This window comes from Pempheris klunzingeri, chromosome 3 (genome assembly GCF_042242105.1).
Source record: "Pempheris klunzingeri isolate RE-2024b chromosome 3, fPemKlu1.hap1, whole genome shotgun sequence".
Lineage (NCBI taxonomy): Eukaryota > Metazoa > Chordata > Actinopteri > Acropomatiformes > Pempheridae > Pempheris > Pempheris klunzingeri.
The window spans coordinates 2,947,685-2,969,697 of NC_092014.1; the positions used below are offsets into that span (position 1 = coordinate 2,947,685).

Below are 22,013 nucleotides of genomic sequence, written 5' to 3' on the forward strand. Positions count from 1 at the left end.
GAAGGAGAAGAAGAAGAAGGGGGATATACTTGTCTTGTTTCCCTTCTCTCTTTCTCTCTCTGAAAGGCCACTTTGGGATCAAGTGGCAGCAATTCAGTCCGAGCTGAACTTCACCTGGCTCTGCTGCTGTCTGCCTCAGCCTCTTCAAGCATTTCACTCACTGCACTTCCAAGCATTACCGTCCACTTTTGGAAGAGGTTGTAGTGGTGGTGGAGGTGGTGGTGGTGGTGGTCAGTCATCCCAGAGAGAAGGAAGGGAAAGGGTTTTGTCGGCTGGTTTCTGCAGTGTGCTGGAGTGCTGCAGGAGAGCAGGATGCCTGCTGGGAGAAGCGGTGATGGAGCCGGGTCAGGAGGCTGTGGGACGGCGGCGGCTGCGGCGACCTCAGGCCGGGCTTTTCGCTCTGGGCGGCGGACGATGCTGGCGTGGGCCGTCCTGATGCTGGCGCTGGTGGCCGGACGGGGAGGTGTGGAGGCGTGCCCCTCTCCTTGCAGCTGCCTGGGAAACACGGTGGACTGCCACGGCCTGGGGATCCACTCTGTGCCCAAAAACATCCCCAGAGGCACTGAGAGGCTGTGAGTAGTCCTACACTGACCACGTGTGTGCTCGTATTTTGCTATACTTCTGAGGACCAAATAATCACAGATGGATAGATGAGGGGGATCCTTCAAAGTGATGCCATATTGCTGCTATGGTCAAGACGGTGAAGGTTAGGTTTACATTTGGTCCTCACAAGTATAATCAAACACACTTATCTATCTATGGATGTGTGTAAAACCTGTGTGTCACCCTGTGTGCAGCTATTTCATGGTATCTTTTTGTGTGTGTGTTTACGTGGGATGAGCAGGCTTAGTGTATCATTAACACTGCAGTGTCTCCTCTCTCGTGCACCTCCCAGCTTTCTTCACCAGTAGTCTGTTTAACTTCCTATCACACACACACACACACACTTTGACTCTCCACTCCACTCCCAGGATTCAGAGTGCTGGTCTGCGGCATCATTGCTCTGTTTCTGCAAATCCTCCCTGTTGCAAGTTCAGATTTAAAATTCTTGGGATCGTCTCTGAATCTGGATCTTTTCACATCTCACCCACTGCACACATTCCTCACCAGCCATTAGAGAAAACAGCCATGCACCTCCTCCATCCTCTGCGTGTCATTTCAGCTGATACACTATAACTGCACAGGGTTCAGAAAAGTCTAATATAATGTGATTTTATCTGTCTACATTGTTCCTCTCAAGTTGTTTTGAAACTAAAACTTTCTTAACTCTAAACTTTTAGCTGCATATATGGTTGAGACTGTCAAATCATTAAAGCAGAGACCCCGAGCCATCTCCTTCAAAGTTCACATGGCTGATGTGACTTCACGCTGCGCTCCGATGTTTAAATGGTGTCTGATTATATAAGATATTAGCTCGTTAAATCTTCCATATTCTCAGACACTGCAGATCCAGTTTTCATGTCACTTTGAGGATTGACGCGCACTGTAATGAAAAGTTTTTCTAACTTTGTTTGCTGCCCGACTGATCTAATTTTGATGAAACTTCCAGGAATCGCACATCTTGCCACTGACCTGCACACTGAAACTAGCACTCCCGTCACATTAGAGCATTTATCAGCTGTTATTTCTAACCAACAAACCAAATTTTCCAGTTTAAAAGAAAGAAAGAAAGAAAGAAAAGCCTAATGTAATATTGCTGCACTTCTTTTTTGAACAGTCATTTTACAAAAAGGAAGGACGATGCAGAAGATTAGCACAGAAATGGAAGCCATGTCTCCGATGTAGTGGATATTTCCCTCTAGAAAGTTTACTCTCTTTTTTTTTTTTTACGCTTCATCGTGAACTATGTATATATAAATAAGGAAACACTTCATCTGTTTCCATCCCTCTCTAAGTGTATGTACTGTATATACTGTATGGGGCTCTCAGCGCAGGGTGAACATGTGTGTGTTTGTACATTGTAAGTGTGTGTGTGTTTATTTCAGGTTCTAGAGTGCCTGTGTGTGAATAATTGATGATTGTCAGGGGTGCCAGCAGAGATACATTATCCTTCCTCCTCTCTGGTTTACTGTAGCGTGGAGGATGTTTTCCCCTCTGAGGCTGATAGCTTTATGATCGAGGGATATGAGGGCTTGGGCCCCCTGGTCAAAGAGAAATGGCCTGGAAAAAGCTCCGAGGCCGCAGACCCACTTGCTCGTTCGTCTTTTCACATCGCTGAGATGGAAACGGCTCCTCTGCTAAAGGTTTCCTTGCTGTAAGGAATAATAGCAACTGACAGAGTGGAGAAAGTGAAACTAACACTAGAGCATCTATTGTGTCACTTGCAGACAAAAGTCTTATTGGCATGAATTGGGTTGATTTTCATTCAGCAGAGCAGAACGATGTTATTTATGTTGGGAAAGTTAGAACTAAATCATAACATTAGATGTTTTTATGCCCAGTCCAACAGGCTGGGATCAGACCAGCATCAGGCACAGCAGTGTTTCTGATTTAATCCCATCAGTCGGTGCTGCGCTCTGGCCATCCTTTGAGGCTCTGACAGAAAAATCTGTGCGCCAGAATTTAAATGATAAAATAATTTCCTTCTCTCGCCTTGTTTGCCAGCAAACCGTCCTGATGTCTTAATCGTTGATGTTCATGATTCTTGAAATCGTTAAAAAATCACATTAACGTTTGGCCCGTCTAGTCTTGCGTGTCTCTCAGCAAATCCTGCCAGGAATTTAGGGCACTGTGGTCAGATGAGCTGACACAGTGACCAAATTGAAGGACAAATATGTCATATTGACCCGGCTTCATCTAGTGATCACGCACACAGTTAGCTATTTTGGTCGATTTTGAGTGTGTTTTACTTCGGTAACTTTTTATTGAACACAAAAAAATAACTGCAGTACATTCGTTACCAGTTACATGAAATCCTGAGTTAGTAAAAATAGAAACCTTTAATTGCCTTTTTCTCAAAATGACACAAACTCCAAGGCAAGAAACTCACCCTAAAACCCCCAATGTGTTACATTTACATTTCTGCTCATGTGAAAGCAGATGTGGCAGCTTTAGATGGCGTATTTTTCCATTTTAAGACAAACCAGGCTTGGCTTGATCTTTGTTAAGTCGGGCTGAACACATCCTATGTCTGTGCTTGATGAACAGAAATGAAATTGTTAACGGTTGTTAACGGTCATTTCTTTAAGAAGTCGGTATTAAACGGCTTCATTACAAATGGCTCGAAGGCTTTCACGCATCATCTGCAGTATCTAGTATTTACGCTTCAGCTGAGTGAAATTTCGTTTCCCCAAAAATTGAGAAACTGAAGAAAAAAAAAAACGTGTCTGCCCCTTTAGATGATGTATGGCAGTTTTTCTAATGTCCGGTAAACTAAACCAGTGAGATCTGTGAGCTGCACAGATTAAAAGAGACACTGCTGTCTCTGTCTTTGCTGTTGTTTTTCTTCATGCTTTGTCTTCGTCATAACTGAACTTCCATTAACCTCCATTTTACTGGAGACAGCAATTTCAGACAGTTGCATCTCAAAACCTTGTTATGTCATTTGTGTGAACTGACCCTTTTAGAGAGAACAAGACCCACACCAGAGAATAACCCATGAAAGGTTACTCCGTGCATGTAAACAGAACCAGCGTGACCTCCTGACCTGTGAAACGTCTCCTCCTCCTCCTCCTCCTCCTCCTCCTCCTCCCAGAGCTGCAGTCCTGCAGACTCGGACGGTCCCTGCCCCGCAGTGCAGGGGAATAACTCATTAAACAGCTATTTGTTAAGGGGCTTGTTGCCCAATTAGCATGTAAAGTGATCTGAGTGTGTGTGTCAGCTGGACAGCTAGCCACTGGGGGAGAGAGAGGTAGTGGAGTGTGTGTGTGAAAGAGAGAGAGAGAGAGAGAGAGAGAGAGAGAGAGAGAGAGAGAGAGAGAGAGAGAGAGAGAGAGAGAGAGAGAGAGAGAGAGAGAGAGAGAGAGAGAGAGAGAGAGAGAGAGAGAGAGAGAGAGAGAGAGAGAGAGAGAGAGAGAGAGAGAGAGAGAGAGAGAGAGAGAGAGAGAGTGTGTGTGCAGTATTCCCTGGGAGACGGGCAGCAATAAGAGGGTCATTTATCAAGGTGACTGCACCAGCCAAACTAAACACCCCCTCATTGGGTCGTCATGGCAACGCTGAAAAATGGATGCCCCTTTGGGCCACGATGAGCGTGGTTATTTGAGCCGAGAAAAGAGGAAAGTGTGTGTGTGTGTGTGTGTGTGAGAGAGAGAGGAGATATCTGTGAAGACGTGTTCATGAGAAAAGTGCTCACCGATCCTGATGTGTTGACTTTATACCGAAGGACGACTTTCTTTGAACAGAGCAGATCAGTCTGGACTCCTTTCCAGCCCAGATCTTGTGTTCCCACTCAACCGGAAGTAGCTTTATTTCCTGAAATTTGCTGAAAACGAGTGTAAAAAGCACATTTCTACAGTTAAACTAAAGAGAAACAACCCAATTAGTTTGATTATTTGCCACCTTAGTTTATAAAAACACACCTTATCCAGGTACTAGTACTCCTGCTTTGTTGTTTGCACTGCAGGTGGTATTTTTAGAAACACAATGTTTACCTGACATTTTCTGCAGTAGTGTTAGTAGTAGTAAAAAAAAGTAGATTAGAGTCAAGATCTGGATCCACTCATTAGTCTCTGGGAACTTAAGTAATGCTGCATTGGATTGAAACTCCTGCTCCTTGCAAGGAAAGATATTACTATTACTGCAGATTTAAAAACAAGTTAACATATTAGTCCAGTAAGGTTACTTGATAAAGTCAAAGTGCTCTGCTGTGTATAAGCAGCCACACAGGTGCGGGTGTCTGACATGGACTGAGTCAGGTTTAATTCTTCCATGACCCCAAAGGAACCCGGCACAAAATCAGGGAGAGGAAATCTTTAAACAAACGTGAACTCTGTTTGGACGTACAGGAGAGCGTGTGAGAGAGTGCAGGTCGAGCTCTGCCGTTTTATCTTCCTGCATCTGAAGGAGAGAGAGCGGGTCGTGGATATCCACCCCACACTGCAGAGACTCGTGTCTACGTCCGTTTATTTCTCTTCCTGGATGTGTTATTATGTAAATTGGGCACGATTCATTGAGAAGAATATTAATCAAGCGGCGCGAGTATTTATTTGTGTCTGTCTGTCGGTGCCTTCGTGTGAAGCTGCCAGTGAAGCTACTAATTGAGTGTGAGGAGGATCAGCATTAGCGGTAAACTCAGGCGCCACATGCAGACATGCCAGACACACACACACACACACACACACACACACACACACACATGTATGAGCACATTGCATTGGCTTCCAATAATTGTTGAGATTTAATCTAACCTGATGGGGCCTGATGCCCAAAGCATTAAAGTGCCTCCACACAGTGCCCAGGTTTCTCCACAGTCGCTGCTGTGAACATTTTTCATCTGAGACCTGGAAACTTTCCGCGGTGAGGTCTGCCGACCGTTACCTGGACGTTGTTTTCAGGAAAGACTTAGATTTTCAAATGTAGTTTTTTCCAGAGTAAGACAAATGAAATTCTAACAATAATATGATAGACTTTATTTATGTAGCACCTTTCAGAGCTCCATTACAAAGCAATAAAAACAAGCAATAAAACCCAATAAGTTCCATTTACCTCCATGTATTGAGACAGCAGCAGTAATTTAAGACCTCAGTGAATCGGAACAAAACTTTTAGTTGTTCAAGATACGAGGAGTGTTAGCGGGAAAACACCAGGTATTGGTGTTTTTAAGGGTTATTTTCTAAGGTTTCATTATCACTGTCTAGTCCCGTCTCACACACACACACACACACGCACACACACACACACACACACACAGACCTAATTTCTCAGTTTCATTACCAATGACTGCCACCTCAGCTTCTCCCTCTGTGTCTTTCTCCGTCCATAGCTTATAATCATCTCACCATTTCCCCCGCAGCCCCTCAGTGGGAAAGATGCTGCTAATGAAGTGCCATTAGAAGTGAGCTTGTGTGTGTGTGTGTGTGTGTGTGTGTATGGTTGCTAATATTAGTCACGTCCTATGTGCTGCATCTGGGGAAAAAGACGGGATGAGGAGAGCGAACCGGAGAAAGCATAGAAGGGAGGAGAAGGAACGACGGGAGGATGATGATATGAAAGGTGTTCTCCAGGGGAGGAGGGAGGAAAAAGGAGGAGACAGTGATTGCTTTTTCATCTGCAGTGCTGTCTTGTGTTTACTTGGTTAAATCTCGGGCAATAGATTTTAGGAAAGTTTTCATTTATCATTAAAAACTGACAGCTTTCGTGCTTGGTCTGCAAATAGTTTTGCCGAAATCGAATATTCGCTGTCTCTCTATCGTCCGGTTACAAGTGTGGGTGCCAGATCGTAGTCCAAATGCAGCACTGTGGGCTGGTTGGAAAGATTCAGAGAAACGTTCTGTCCTTTACTTTGTTTGACTTGCTGAAATCTGTAATTTCAGTGCTGGTTTTCACCAAATATTGACACCAAAATCCCGATTAGGACCGTAGGTCAGTCCACTTCCAGTCTTACTGCAGCGTGGTTAGTCTGGACTGAAACAACAATCCTAAACAACTAAAGAAACAGGCTTTTTACATGGGATCTGTTGGCGGTACCTCCCAGCTGGACCCCTGCCCACCCACACCTACAGTGAAGTTAGAAAAGCAGCTGTTTACTTTAACCCCTTGTGAAAAGACGCTGCCCTCCCATTCATTTCAAATGTAGAGTCAGTCCCTCAGAGCAGTAGAGGTGCCAACACAACAATGCAGAGTTGTCCAGCAAGAATATTTAACATCACAAAAGAATAAATAAGCTGAAGATTCTATCATTTTTTGTTTGTTGTGTAACTTTAACATTGCAAGGAGGTTTGCTGTTGCCTGTTTGTTTGTTTGTTTTTTTCATACAATAAACATAAAGAAATATAAGGAAATAGACGTAAAACAAAACACAAGGTCAAGAAATAAAACCACAAAATTAAATAGAAATAAGAAGAAGAGAATAAAATATATCTCCAAAATATGTGAAAAAGCAGTGCAGAGTGTGTGTTAATGTAGTGCATTGAGTCTGATGAGGAGATTGTACATTCATGTAATGCATAATGTCTCTGGGGGGGGGGGTGAAAAGGGCCATGTCAGTGGGGGTCCCCGGGTCTGGTTGATGAGGTTCGCTACAGATGGGAAGAAACAGTTTTTGTGGCGAGAGGTTCTGGTCCTGATGGACCACAGCCTGCTGCCGGAGGGGAGTGTTTCAAAAGGTTCGTGTCCAGGGTGTGTGTGTGTGTGTGTGTGTGTGTGTGTGTGTGTGTGTGTGTGTGTGTGTGTGTGTGTGTGTGTGTGTGTGTGTGTGTGTGTGTGTGTGTGTGTGTGTGTGTGTGTGGGGGGGGGGGGGGGGGTGCACATTATAAACTCATTAATCTCTGCTGGAATTCCTGGATAGTGTTTCGTGTCTCACCGGCACGGTAAACAACACTTCCCCACCAACGCAGCTCCCTGCGCCTTCGTAACATAAGTCCCTGCATACAGCTGCTTTTTTTTTTTTCATCCCTGCTGTTTGCTCGTGCATTTTGTCAAGTAAAATTCCTCACACATGTACAATGTGGAAGCTAAAATGAAATAACAATGCATAGCCAGCGTGTCGCAGGGTCCTCTACTGTTTCAAAACTGAAAATATGAATGCAATTTGATGTGATGCCGGAAAACACCAAATGTTTTAAAGATCTTGTCATCAATAACCACACAAATGCATAGAAAGAAAAGAGGAAGCTGCAGCCGTGACTCTCATTGCCTGCAGGTGGCACAAGTATTAAAGCTGCTGCAGGTAGTGGTCCCCTTGCCTGCAGGTGGCCCAGGTTAAGCTGGAATAGTGCGTCTGAAATAGCTGGAGCTTGTTTTCAGGTGCTTTGCATCAGTTCCCACTGTGTGTGTGTGGAGAAGGAGATGGTTGTTATAGTATCTGGTTAAAACCCGTTAACCAGTTAGTCTCTCTCTCTCTCCACAGAGTGTGTTTGATTGGGTGGAGGATGTAGTTTGTGCTACATCGTGTGTGTCTTGATACTTCACTGGCACAGATGCTCAGCTGATTAGCAGATTTAAATGAGCCTTTCGCATCGACTGGCTACACGCATCCTACTGAGCCGTCGGTTTATCTGGAAGGAATTTGGAAAAGCAGATATTGATTGAAGCTGTTGATGGCCAATATTTTGTGCCGATGTTTGTAATTCATCACCTGCAAGACATGTATTATATTTCCTCTTAAGTATTTTTGATTTTACAATCCCATAGATGGACAGATCCCGGAGATTTGAAGGAATTCAGAAAATATTCTAGAAGGAAACAGGACTTGGGATTTGACCGAACGTTTGTGGCCGTCGTCGGCTTTCTGGACACATTTCTGCTGGCACTCAGGACGTATTGAGCTCTGCTACCCAGCTCTACTTCAGGATCAGTGCTTCTATTGCCATTTATCTTTATCTTTTCCTCTCTACCCACACCACGTATCTCATCATCTTACTCATCTTACCCCCTCCTGCTGGAGAGCAGAGCTGAGCAGATCAACTGCCTCGCTGCCTACTGAGGCTGTGATTGTGTGTGTGTGTGTGTGTGTGTGTGTGTGAGACGCGTTCTGCTTTAATGAGCTATTGTTTGGCAGAGTCGCCACTCGAGGGGAGTCTGTTGCTCAGCTGACCCCTGACCCCGCCATGCTGCACAAAACTCAATTAACCACGCCTCATCAGGGCTGCATTAGTGCTCCTCCCGTCCCTCGTGGCTCCTTCCTTCCTTCTCATACGAAAAAAGACAAATCTTTTGAGCGTTTTGCAATTAGTTTTGCTTTTTCTTTCCCCCCCAGACTTGGTGGCTTCATGAGCATCCTCACTTGCTCTTATGTTGTGTGACAATATGGTCATCGCTCACCGTGCCTCTCTCTCCCGCCTGCTGCTTGTTTGGCCGCTGCGCTCTAACTGTCAGAGTGATTTCACACACATACGGGGAGTGATTCTGGACCCCCCGCCACGACCCGTCTCCATCCATCCTTCCCTCCCTCCGACCCAGCCAATCCCTTGCTTCCGCTGTCCCCCCCCCCCCTCAGAACTACCTCCTCCTCCATCTTTTTAGACTGTGTTACAACCCACAACTCACGGGCTGCAACAAAGGGGAGATTCCACACCCAAAAAATAGCAAGGAGATATTTATTAACTCAACATAAGTCCACATGAATATGAACAATGCAACAGCCAGTAACTCAGCCCCAGAGAGAGACCCTTTTATAAGGTGGGACCGCACCTCCAGGTGTGGCCAGGCAACTCCGACGCCCCCACTTCTCCAGACTCAGGACGGAGAACCGCAGGGTAGCAGACACAAATCAGCAAGGCCGTCACAACTGTAAGAGCTCCAGAAGTCTTATTTTCATCCAGCGGAATGAGATTATTTCACCTTTGAACATTTACTAGATACGAGGGGTGGGAAAAAAAATCAATTCACTGAAGTCTCATAAGTATGTTTTCCTTTCTAATGGTTCCTTTTCAATGCCTGCATTTCCACTTCAAGAAAAACATAGATGAAGTGAGGAAGTGGACAACGACGGACAGCCAACCGGCAGAAAGACCGACTGACACGTGACAAGCACTGTGTTTGGAAACATGCCTCATGATATACAGTCTCTAAAGGAGTACGATCCAACTCTCTCCGGTGGTCCAGTGTTAAAAAAAGTCACAATAAATCCTAATATTGAATCACAATACATACTGAATCGGTACACAGGTGTCATGATAATATCAGACTGGGAGAAAAACCTACGATCCCAGACCCACTGGCCTGGATTAGGATGTAGTTTTTAGTATTCTGGTTAGGTTGTTGATGCACCGTACACACTCACGGCATGTTTGCTTGCATCCGCTGTGTCCTCTGTGTGTAATGCATTCATTCAGAGCACTGCCTGTGTGCGTACGGACAATTTAACGCTGCATGTGTCCAAAACACAGTGAAACCCGTCAGTTAGTTTTCAGCTACTGCAGAAAGTTTATTTTGATAAAAAAGTAATTTACTTGCAGCCTTAGCAAAATCAGAAGTTCTCAAAGAGGACATTTTTGTATCAGCAAAGATGATTTGTGCCTAATTTGCTGCCTGGTGGGTTTAGCTTTTACACCTGCATGCACACACACCAAGCGTGCAGACACACACTCTTAATCTTCTAAAGACACAGACTTTTCAGAACAAAATTCTCTCTTCCTATTGCTCGAAGGAAACGCCGTCTGGGGAAACAAAAACGGGGAGTTTGTCCTAAAAAGAATGTTCCTTTGAAAGATAACCACTTGATTTACTTAAATCAGATCGCTGAAGCCTCAGGTTATCTTCCAACAAACTTTAGAGTACAGTTTTGCACAAAAAGAAGTTGATTCAGCTTCACTTTTATCACAAAAACTGCAATAGGAATGAAATATTTCAGAGAAAACTCCCTATTATTCATTTTCTATTATGGATATATATATATTTCTTTTTTTGTTTTTGTCTTTGTCAGAAGTTTTCTATGCACGTCCATGAGTAAAATGTAGATCCGGTTCACACACCCAAACCACAACATCCCCTCTCCCTCTCTGTCTTTCTCTGCCTCTCTGTTTTATACAGGACAGGACAAGGTCACACTCTGCTCCACCCTTTACAGTAGTGCAGGAACATGACACTCCACACACACACACACACACACACACACACACAGGTACGTGCACAGGGTTCAGTTTACCTCTCATTCCACAAAGCCTCGTGGGAAGAGTGACATCACCTCATCTCTTTCTTCGCAGCTGTCCATCAAAGTAGACAATGAGGTCTGAGGGTTAAGCCCCTCCCGCTCGGAGCAGCCTCTGCGACAGTGTTGGACAGAGAGCCTGTCTCAGTGCAATATCACATAACACACACACACACTGGCAACACCTCATACCTAAGGTGTGTGTGTGTGTTTGTGTGGTTGCACAAAATGGCTGGACACTCATTTTTACCTTGAGTGAGTTGGAATGAGTGCAGCAGCTGAAGGAAAAGGCTTGGAGAGCTTGTCGGTGTGAGTGGAGGAGGAACACGATCCTCTTGTCAGTAACAGGAGCTGTTTCATCTGAGAAGGAATCTCATACGTCTGCACAAACGTCTGACAGAAACAGTTTACTCGAGTTTGATCGCAGCATCTCGCTGATGTTACTGGATAAAAGTGGATTGTGCTCAAAGTGAACTCCCGCTGAAAAGAATTTCTTGTCTCTGAACTGAGGGGAAAATAAGTTGAAGAAGCAGAAACGATGAGATATTTTTACAGTGTAAATTCATAGAAAGTGTCCTCGAGGAAACATGTTCTTGGAGTAGAAAGTGGAAGGCTTTTAAGGGAACTAATCAGACTAATCAGGGCAGAAACTCACTTCTAGGACTCAAGTTTTAGCATCAACTGAAGCTGTAGGATGACTACTGACTACATGGCAAAGCAGCTGCCACTTCATAGTTTCATAAGCGAGAGAATAAAGTGCAACACGATCACACTGTTCAGGCAGAAATAGTGGTGAAGGAGCAGTAGCTCAAGGAAGCAAATGTGATTTTGTGACCATGAGCGGCACAGAGAAAACCAAACTTTGTCTAATGAACGTACATTTTCTACACAAATGTGTTCAGCCTGAGGGTAAAAGACACAGAGATGAGGGAGGTCATCGCATCTCTGGGGTAATACTTCCTGCTGCAGTGCCACTAGTGTGGGACACCGGCTGTTTCTGGTGTTTCTCTACTGTTTGTGGCAGCAACTTAAACAAAAAAAGCATAAATGTAATATTATCTAGACTCATCTGTGTAATATCTGACCACTGACTGTATAAACATATACTATATATATATATATATATATATATATATATATATATATATATATATATATATACTAGTGTGTGGGTATTTATATATATTGCATTCATATCTTTCATTGCTGACCTTATGGCCTTCCTTATTCTATGTATTGTATTTATTTCTTTATATTTAGATTTTTATATCTTTTTTTGTAATTTTATTTTTACTTAATTAATTTTTTTCTTTTTATATATTTTTCTGTAACAGTAAAAAAAGTGATTTTAAGTCAATACATACTTTGTATTGACCATAGCTGTTTCTGTGTCATTAATATATTCCCCTTCCCCTCTCGGCCATGTCACCCTGCATATCGCCTAGACGCCACCGATTATTTGAGCGTGCTGATATTGTCCTCGGTTTACTTCGTGCTTTTCTAACCTGCCGTTTGCTTTTCTGTTTTTCAGCGATCTGAACGGAAACAACCTGACAGTCATCAGCAAGACGGACTTCTCTGGTCTCAAACACCTCCGAGTCCTGTGAGTCGCAGCCACGTTTACTCGCTAGCAAAATTACACTTCAGACATTATTATTATTATCCAGAATAACTTTCAATTTGTGCTGCATTTTTTTTTTTAAAACAATTAAATAGTTGCCAGTGTTGTGCTGTTGTGCCTTTCAGTTCAAACTATATACAGATGCATCTCTGGAAGCTGAGGAGCACTAATGTTCTCTCCCAGTTCTCAGGCTCTTTGTTGATAGGGCGACAGCTTGTATGTATTCAGCAGCCATTCTTTCCCACATTCTTTGCCAGTTTCGGGTCTGGTAGGAATGTGGGAATCGTTGCTGTGGTGCCATCAAAAGCCCAGAAGGAAGAGAACGATGCTTCAGCTCAGCACTGACACATGAGCCACCCTGAGGCGCTTGTTCGGTGTCGGTGTCAGTCAAATTTACAACAGGGAGGGGTTTATCCGTGACCTCCCGACCTGGAAACACGCTGCCCTCTGGGAGAGGCTGCGCTGGCGGTGGTTTCCTGTGTTAACCTGAGGAGTGGGGCTGTGCTGAGTGCCAGTGACGGACATGAGGTGTGAAAAGGATGACATGCCAGGAGCTAATGACATCTCCGGAGGCCTGCTCTGAACAGATTAGCAGCCTGCTGGGAGCCCGGGGCTCGTTCCTGTCGGGGGGGCGAGTGTTACACCAGTGGTTTATGATGTGGGTCTGTGGAGTGCATTCATCAAATGTACAGATCCCAGCAGAAACTGTGGGAGAAATAATGTGTGTTTGCTTTGTGCTTTCAATGTGAGTAATGAGAGGGTGAGCGATGTCACATACCGTCTTTTGTTTTGGTGCTGAAGCTCAGTTTCATTATTTGTGTGCGCGATGTTAAAGCTAATGGAGTGCTCTTGCTTACCAAATGGCAAATTGATTCCACAGTCTAGTGCCATAATTAGTTCATTTTACTCGATACACTGATGTTCGTTGCTAATATATTCTGACATTTCACTAAAGGATAAACAGTGTGTGCTTGAATAATGTTTTTCATGAATAAAATATTCATTAAACAAGCTTTTCATTCCAGGAAAATAGAGCTATCTGGACTCTTAGTTGTGACATACTGTTTAAGCTGCAGTGTTTCTTTTATTGTAGTCATCTGATGGAGAACCAGATCAGTAACGTTGAGAGAGGAGCTTTCGATGAACTGAAGGAGCTGGAGAGACTGTGAGAGCCCACGCAGACACACTCACACCTGTGACGTTTAAGTTGACTGTAACTTTCACACACCGCAGGGTTTTTAATCCAGCGTGTGTCTTTTCCTTTCTGTCCGTCCAGTCGCCTCAACAAGAACCGTCTCAGCCAACTTCCAGAGCTGCTGTTTCAGAAGAATGAAGCTCTGTCTCGACTGTGAGTACGCTCCCCCCAAAACCTCTGCATACTTTCTCCTCTATTCTAAATCAATCATCTGAACCCTGCACTGCTTCCTCTCTCGTGCCTCCTGTAGTGTTTTCTTTATGGTGCAGACGCACTCTGTGATTGTTGGACCGATTACAGACGTATTTGGGCGTCAGGAGTCCGCAGTCTGGGGTAGCTGATGTTGACAGCAGGCACGTAGAATCGTACAGCGTGTGGTGTTAAGGGATTCTCATCATGTGCCCTCTAAGCAAGTCGCTGCATGTTATTAAAATGTGTTTGATTTTTTTACAACTCAAAACGAGAACAAGAAACAATGACCAGAAAAAGACAATAAAAAGGGAAAAAGCGGCGCGGCGTGCCGTGACTGAGACTGTACTATGTTATTATCTGTATTTCAGTGTGGAGCCGAAGTTCACGCAGAGTTTACAGTCCTTGTTACTTACTTGTACACCACTTCACCAAATTTGGCTTTTCCATCTGTTTTTGTGCTTTTTGTGTGCAAACCACAGCCTACAATTTAGGGTAATGGATTTTATATTATGCCCCTCAAAGCTTAAACTGTGATTGTTCTGCCTTTGTGATGAATCCTGTGTGTGTGTGTGTGTGTGTGAATGGTTTGAAGAGGGGTGTTTTTATTTAGAGAGACCGGTGAGCGGCTGTAGGTTTAATCCAGGTAGAGAGGAAGAACATAAAGGGATGGTTTGCTTCCTTTCATGGATTGTCTGCTGTTATTTTCTGCTTTTGTTCTGTTTTCTATATTTTTCTCACCAAATGAATTGTCTTCCTTGGAAAATGAAGCTACTTTTGATTTGATTTATCCCCCAAACAAAACCCACCAAACCAAAATGAGTATTTTAAACTTACCGCGCCCCAAAAGCTTCACGTTGAAGTGATGCCACAGTACAATAACACTACACCCTACAGTAGAGCCTGACATTACACCATAACACATCCCTACAGCTTGTTAACTAATATATACACGTTTGGAGTTACTGATATGTGTTTGGCTTAAAGGAATAGACCGTCAAATATACCGGAGAGTAACTGAGACTTTCTCTGTGTGCTTTGCTGGCGCTCAGATCAAAAATTGACCCAATTTTCTCACCTAGAAAACACTGCAAATAGTCTCCCCTCGGACAGCAGAAGCACCACAAATCACTTACAGAGTCCCACAGGAGCAGCAGGCACAGTCGTGCTTTAATTTGACAACTGAAGGCACACACACACACACACACACACACACAAAGAGTTTTTTTTCTTCTTGTTTAATAACTGAAAGCTTGGATTTAGTTGGTTACTATGCGGCTAAATGTGTCACACACACACACACACACACACACACACACACACACACACACACACACACACACACACACCGCTCTGAAGCCTTTGTTATAGACGTGTGTTTGTAGTGTAGGATGGAGAAGGTATCTGCTACTGCCTGGAGACGCCTGGATACGCACATACAAACACTGCTGGAGAGAGAGAAAGAAAAGCAAACACAACAGAGCTCTTTAATTAACTTTTCCCAGTGATTGATTCATTTATGACAGTGTGTGTGTGTGTGTGTGTGTGTGTGTGTGTGTGTGTGTGTGTGTGTGTGCAGATACAAAGAGACACTTTTACTTTTCCTCTGAGCGCAGAGGGAAAGGGAATAAAGTGGATAAAATACAACTCATTACAGAGGGACTGGATGAACAAGTGGACGAGAGTGTGTGTGTCTGTATGCGTGACATTGTGCGTGTGTGTGTGTGTGTGTGTTAAATTATAAGAGTGATGAATGGAGAAAGAACGTGTGTGTGTCGGTTGGTTTGTGGGTGGATGTGTGTGTGTGTCTGTCCTGATTATTTGTTGTTTGCCTTTTTGGCAATTTCACACTCTGGCTCCCATCAGGGAATGTCGAGATGGACTTGGCATGTTCAATCAATCAGCACACACACACACACACACACACACACACACACACACACACACACACACACACACACACACACACACACAATCATCTATAGTGCAGAGCCATTAGCACTTCCTCCAGCAGGAGTGATTTCTTTTCCTCCTGCTGTGTTGATGGACTCTATAAAGCCTGATGTCCCTCGGAAACAAGTGCGTACACACACACACACACACACACACACACACACACACACACACACACACACACAAACACAAACACAAACACAAACACACACGGCTGCTTTTTCTTTGTGTGCATGTTTCTCTTTGGCCAAATTACCTTTTTTTTTTTTTATTTTACTCCAGCCGCTCATCATCTACATTCCTCCCTCCACACATCCATCTCTCCTCCTCCCTCAAAGTCTTTCTTTTGTGCCTCTTTGATATTCAAGGTTTGTGGTTTTGGCTTTCAGAGGTTGGTGTTTTTTTAAAGAGCAGAAATGACTTTCACCCAGGTTTTTATGTCCTCACACATCCAACGGTTCAAGTCATGGTCACATCCCAAGTAGTTCACCCAAATACGACAAACAGAGTTGCTCTTCTCCCTGCTGTCGTGAGGTCGATCACTTGCATCCACATTTCTAGTCTGCCTAAAGCGTGTGCATGATGTCGCATGTCCCTGTTGAAGTATGAACCAGGCTTCAGAGTTGTTGTTGTTTCCAGGTACGAGAAGCTACGGCTCATCACAGTAAGAGAGCTCCTCTTGTCACGGGCACAGCTAGAAATGTTATGCTCATCAAGCACTTTAAACTAAAGGATAGAAAACAAAACAAAAGTCTTGTTACTCTCATTTTTCTTTTCTCCACTTATTTTTTTTTTACAAATTTGAAACAAGTTATTTGCTTAAAATCAGAACATGTCTGACACAAATTCTGCCGACAAATTTCTTTCTTTATTTAAAGTGTATCAGCACTTCTTTGCCTCCTCTTCCTCACTTTGTCCTCATTTGATTAATTAAGAAGACAAATTCCTAATTGGATATTCAAAATATCATGTGATCATTATGGTTATTCATACGACATTCATGACATCGACCCCCATTTAAGAACAAACTAAAGAACACAAACACAGATTTAAACCCAAAGGGGAACACAAGTCTGAATGGCCCCTCGAGAAAACGGGACCCGAATGATCCTGCATCCAGAAACACTCACGCAACTCTAGTTTTATTAATAGCCTGTCTGGAGCTCCTGCAGTCTGTTACCTGATCCAGCTCTGAAGCAGTTGGCAAAACCTCTGATTAAACCAAATTGACTCTTAAGTGGGACATTCAACACTTCCATCAACATTCAGTCCGTCGTATTCTTCCTTCCCAAGCTTTTAACGGATGCACTAACCTAAACACATGCACAGCAGAGTGATGTTTTAAAGCTACTGCACCGTGAAGCTTCATCTGTGGGAACACCAGACACACGTCCAGGGTGGATTTCACAAAATGACGCAGCTACAGTTGAACGCCTGATTTCATGTTAAATTAGTTTTCTCTCTCATTAATCACAGCTTTCCTGTCAGCTTGCCTTTCTCCCTCATGCTCACATCCCACACACCTCTCCTTCCTCTAGACCCCTGTCTCCTTGCTTCTTCCTGACTTTGTAGACTCTCTCTCTCTCTCACTCTTCAGTCTTTTGTTGGCTCTGCTTGGTTGTGTGAAGGGTTCACTCCACACCCAGTAACAGCCCTTTGTGTGTTTTGTGTTTTTTGGTGATACCCAGAGGCTTCCTCAGTGTGTGTGTGTGTGTGTGTGTGCACCCTTCCAGCACCTCCCTTTAGCCCAGGGGAACCCACGGGAGAGTGGCTAGATGTCTCTCCCTTTCTCTCACACACTCACACACAGATACTCACCTTGACCTGCAGGTGAACCACCATGTGGTTAACCGGTTGAAACGGAGCTTCAGCAGGTGCACTTTTGGCCGTGGATTGATGGGATTTGCTCCGACTGACAAACTACTGCTGCTTCCTGTCGACTCTGGGCTTTGTAAGAAGTAAACAGTGCATACACTGCACACACTGTGTACGTTACTGTAGAAGTCTGCACAAGTCTGAGTGTGATCCTGCTTCCGCTTGCTTATTTGTGTCTCATGCAAATTCGTGAGCACTTGGGCGACGTTATACACCAGAAATGAGCCAGAAAAAAGAGAAAGAGAAAGAGGGAAGGCTGTCGGCTAGCAAGTACAGGTGCAATATAACCAGTGCAAGTTTCATAATGTACGAAAAAAATCCACTATTCCTTTTTTTATTTGAAAGAAAACGCATTCAACACGTTTGTTGGTCTAAAATTTAGTAACTGTGCAACCGACTGCTCAAGTTCAGAAAGTTTTCTTCGGTGTCCGCACATCATTTGAGTATCTGAACATTTCCACCTGTAAGATCCTTTCTTCTGCAGACAGAACACAGTTAACAGTAGGTTACGGTTGTGACTTTTCGACACCCAGACCACTTCTGGGACTTGAAACCGACAAAATCCAAGATCCCCCCCCCCTCAGGTCGCGTTTGAGCAGTGCTTCTGTCTCTGCCTCTCAATTTCCACACTTTACAAAACTATTTCCACCAGTTTTCACGTGAACTATGAACATCTTCAGCCCCCGTTTGACCGCTGTGGCTGTTTGGATCCGGTCTCTGACACTGCACCTGACAATTATGGGAATATTAAGCGTTAATGTTTAGTTTAAATGAACAAAACATGAAAAAACAAGTTAAAGAATTAAGTTTGTGTTAAAATTAGAGCAGTTGAAAGCAAAAAAAAGATGTGTGTGCAGACTGAGAATGGACTAGGAGATGAAAAGTGTGTGTGCACGATGCTGGAGTGTGTTTCTTGGTGTGTGTCCCTGCGGTTACAGTAACTTTCCCCTCAGACACTTGGAGAGTTTCTCTCATTAGGCAGAATGGCAGAGCTGTCCTCATTAGCGCAGTTGATTGGCATCTGAGCACGGCTAATTAACGGTGTGAAGCTAACAGAAGTGCTGATGGCAGCTGCCGGGCTGCGGCTGTTTGGAGCTTAACCGGAATATGACCTCGGCGTTTACCCGACTAATTTAGCGAGAGAGAGGAAGAGCATGCTGGAGTAATATGTCTGTGTGTGCCTGTGTGTGATAATTGCTTGTATTTGCATTTGTACAGTATAATTGTCTGTTTTTGTATGTGTGTCTGTGTGCTAATTACACAGGTTTGCATCTATACAGCTTCAGTGTGTGTCGGGCCTTTGTGTGACATAATTATTTAGAAAGGTGTCTGCGATACGAACAAGAGTGAGAGCGAAAGTGTTTGTCTGCACATGCATTCATTAATTACTTGTTTGCCTCTATGATAATTTTGCATTCATGCAGTTTTTCTGTCTGTCTGCTGTCTCGCTGTGTTATGAGCTAATTGGATGTATCTCTACTGTCTTCTCCTCCCAGTGTTTGTGAGCACCCTCCGGTAACACCTGAAGCACTTTTATGAGGAAAACTTGTACTTTTAATTGATACTTTTACTTTTGAAGCACATGCGGTAATGCGAATATATAAATTTGTTCTCTTAATGGTGAGATGGCCACCACAGATACTAGTCCGACGTTAAAGTGAGTATTATATAACTTCACTTAAAGATTTTATTCTCATACAAATGAAAAGTTAAAGGCATGATTTGAGATTTTGGGCAGCATAAGTCAAGTTAACTTGACATTTTCTTGAATGTCAGATGTGTGAGAGGTTTGCATTCATCAAATTAGTCACAGAATTAATGTTATTTAGCTACAGCTGATAAACTGCTGCTGCCTCTTGTCAGTTTAACCACACATCGCCCCTGAATACGACACAGTTTTTCTACGTTTCTCTTGGATACAGATTGACAGAAGGTAGCGTGATGCATCACTCACGTAAAAGGTTGGGGAAGGGTAGTTTTTATCAGTTGGTGGGAGCCCTCCGGATGATTGGACTGGCAGAGTAAAGTGGATTTATCAGAGCTTGTTTGTCGAACACAGTTGCCTGGTGCAGCGTGAAAAGAGGTTGATGAGGTCGATGAAGTGCAGGTACAGGAAATGTGCCATGAAGCCAAAGCGAAGGGCTAAATGAGGCTAAAGCGCTGAGGAGAGCTGCAGAGTTGGTTCTCGCTGAGAGGGATCCCTTTACCAGAGCGGTTAAGATTTAAAGAGAAAACTGATTAATGCAGGTTGAAAGTATCTTACATGGTGGCATTATGATGTTTACTTTATCCCTGATAGTGACACACTAGCAGAAGGGGGGTTGGATGAAAAAGTGTCCAGCCAACAGAAGACATGCCTGCGTGTGTTCGCCTCATTTGCACATGCATGCATTTCTGTATTTACATTATCTACGGGGCTCAAACCCGCCATCGCTGAACACCCAGGAGCAGGATTTTCCCAGAATTGTAGTTTTCTTAAAGCCGGGACCGTGAGACGCTCCCTGCTGGTTGTGGTAACAGCTTCGCCCTGGAGAACAGGATCTGTGGCGAGAGCCGACACCGTCGCTCCCTTTACAAAAACCTCCTCTGCTGTTATTCTTCGGCCCGCAGTGTGTGTCTGCGTGTGTGTGTTTGCGGGATGTCAGGTCAGGAATAGTGATTTCTCCTGTCATGTCTGTCCAAAGTAAAGTCCGCATAGTGAGAGCAGAGGGAAAAGCATGATGGGAAAAAACACACACGACTGTTTAAACAGCCAATCACAAATCTGAGATTGGCATTAAGACAAATATTACTTATACTATATACTAATATACTTTCCTGCTCTCCTTTTCTCCTTTCCTTTCTTTTCTTTCCTCCTCATCCTCTTCTTTCTCCTCCTCCTTTTTTCTTTCCTCCCATCACTTTTCCTTTATCCGCCAGCGGGGGTTTTCAATTAAGAGCTCTGCTCCCCTGCAGATGGATGGATGGAGGGAGGGAAGGGAAATAAAACGGGGAAGGAAAGAGGCTTGTGATGAAGGAAAGAAGCAAGGTCAGAGGAAGGGAGGGAGAAAATGATGGTGCGAAGACGGATGTCTTGATGGGGGGCCTAGAGAGGCGAAGACGGGAAGGAGAGGGATTAGGGAGAGGTGAAAGAGAAGGAGGGAGGAGAGAAAAGAGAGTGAAATGTGGGTGTGATGAAGAAGAAGAAGAAGAGGGGAAGTACAGCAGAGATGGAGGTGACAAGAAGGACGAGAAACGAGGACTCTCTCCATGAACAAAGCGAGAGGATTGGATGGGACAGTGAGAGTGATGATAAGGAACAGAGAGGGTTTTAAACAATCATGGTTTCACACTCAGTGAAGGAATAGTGTGATAAATGTCCAAAATAGTCCAATATATGTAGTTTAAGACTGAACCTCTCTGTCTTTGACTTTACTCTGCGTGGACCAACACAAACACGGTACAACAATAAAGCCGTACTAGAACATTTAAAAGGTTTTAAAAGAGTCGTAACTCCTCTTAAAAGATTTTTTTTTTTAAATATTGCTGCTGCAACATTATTTATTAGGTTAATAATAAAACCCGGTCATTAATTTTATGTATTTATTTGTTCCATTCTGTTTTACAGAGTTAGGAAAACAATGTTAAAGCCTGTTGTTGCCTCATACATAAAAGAATGATCCCTCCCTCTTCCACACAGCTTATTGATTACATACGAGCGTGGTATTGGCTGGTATTGGCTGCGTCCAGGTGTCCATCAGTGCATCTTTACCAGTAACAGTTTGTGAATGTCAAGAATCTCAAAGCGCTCTCTTCTCATCAGGTGTGCCTTTACTAGTTTGTGGATTTCTATTCAGCCTTTAGCTCATTGTTCTTGTTGCGACTGGTTAATTTGCTGGTCTCCTTTTTTTTTTTCGATGCAGATTGACATAAAGTTTGAAATTTGAAAAATATGAGAAAACATACTGTGAGAAACTGAATGAATTGAGTGCTTTAAAGCATTACAGCAACATGCCGAGGGGGAGGGAGGGAGAGAGAGAGAGAGAGCATTTCACCGCATTTACCTCCAGGTCTGACTGAGTTTGGGCCGTTGCCGTGGTTACGGCCTTCTCCATGCCACCAGGTCACGAACCTTTCCCGTTCAGTGGGTGTGGGTCACGTACATTTACCCAGCGGGTTCATTTTCGTGTCCACTAATAGGAACATGTGTGTTCGTCACGCACATGCTGCAAAGTGTGTGTGTGTGTGTGTGTGTGTGTGTGTGTGTGTGTGTGTGTGTGTGTGTCGTAGCGTGTTTGTGGTGTTATATGCTCAGATTGTGTTGAATTAGGGGCACCCATGTTTCCCCTGAATGTTGTGTGAGGCTAATATTTAGCATGTGTGTGTGGAGTGTTTTGCGTGTTCATGCTGAGTGTGTGCATGCGTGTGTGTGCATGTGTGTGTGTGTGTGTGTG

At 43.9% G+C, this 22,013-nt stretch overlaps 2 protein-coding genes across 2 annotated transcripts in view; one reads left to right on the top strand and one right to left on the bottom strand.

The window, feature by feature from the left end:
• Positions 1-312: 312 nt before the first annotated feature.
• LOC139199440 (slit homolog 1 protein-like) overlaps positions 313-22,013 on the top strand; it is a 67,366-nt gene continuing 45,665 nt past the window's right edge. The window contains exons 1-4 of the mRNA XM_070828513.1: positions 313-572; positions 12,279-12,350; positions 13,462-13,533; positions 13,645-13,716. Coding sequence (XP_070684614.1) covers positions 313-572; positions 12,279-12,350; positions 13,462-13,533; positions 13,645-13,716 — 476 coding nt within the window. The remainder of the gene's footprint in view (positions 573-12,278; positions 12,351-13,461; positions 13,534-13,644; positions 13,717-22,013) is intronic.
• Positions 15,071-22,013, bottom strand: part of hoga1 (4-hydroxy-2-oxoglutarate aldolase 1) — a 199,544-nt gene continuing 192,601 nt past the window's right edge. The window contains exon 8 of the mRNA XM_070828512.1: positions 15,071-15,103. The gene's annotated coding sequence lies outside the window, so the exon portion shown is untranslated. The remainder of the gene's footprint in view (positions 15,104-22,013) is intronic.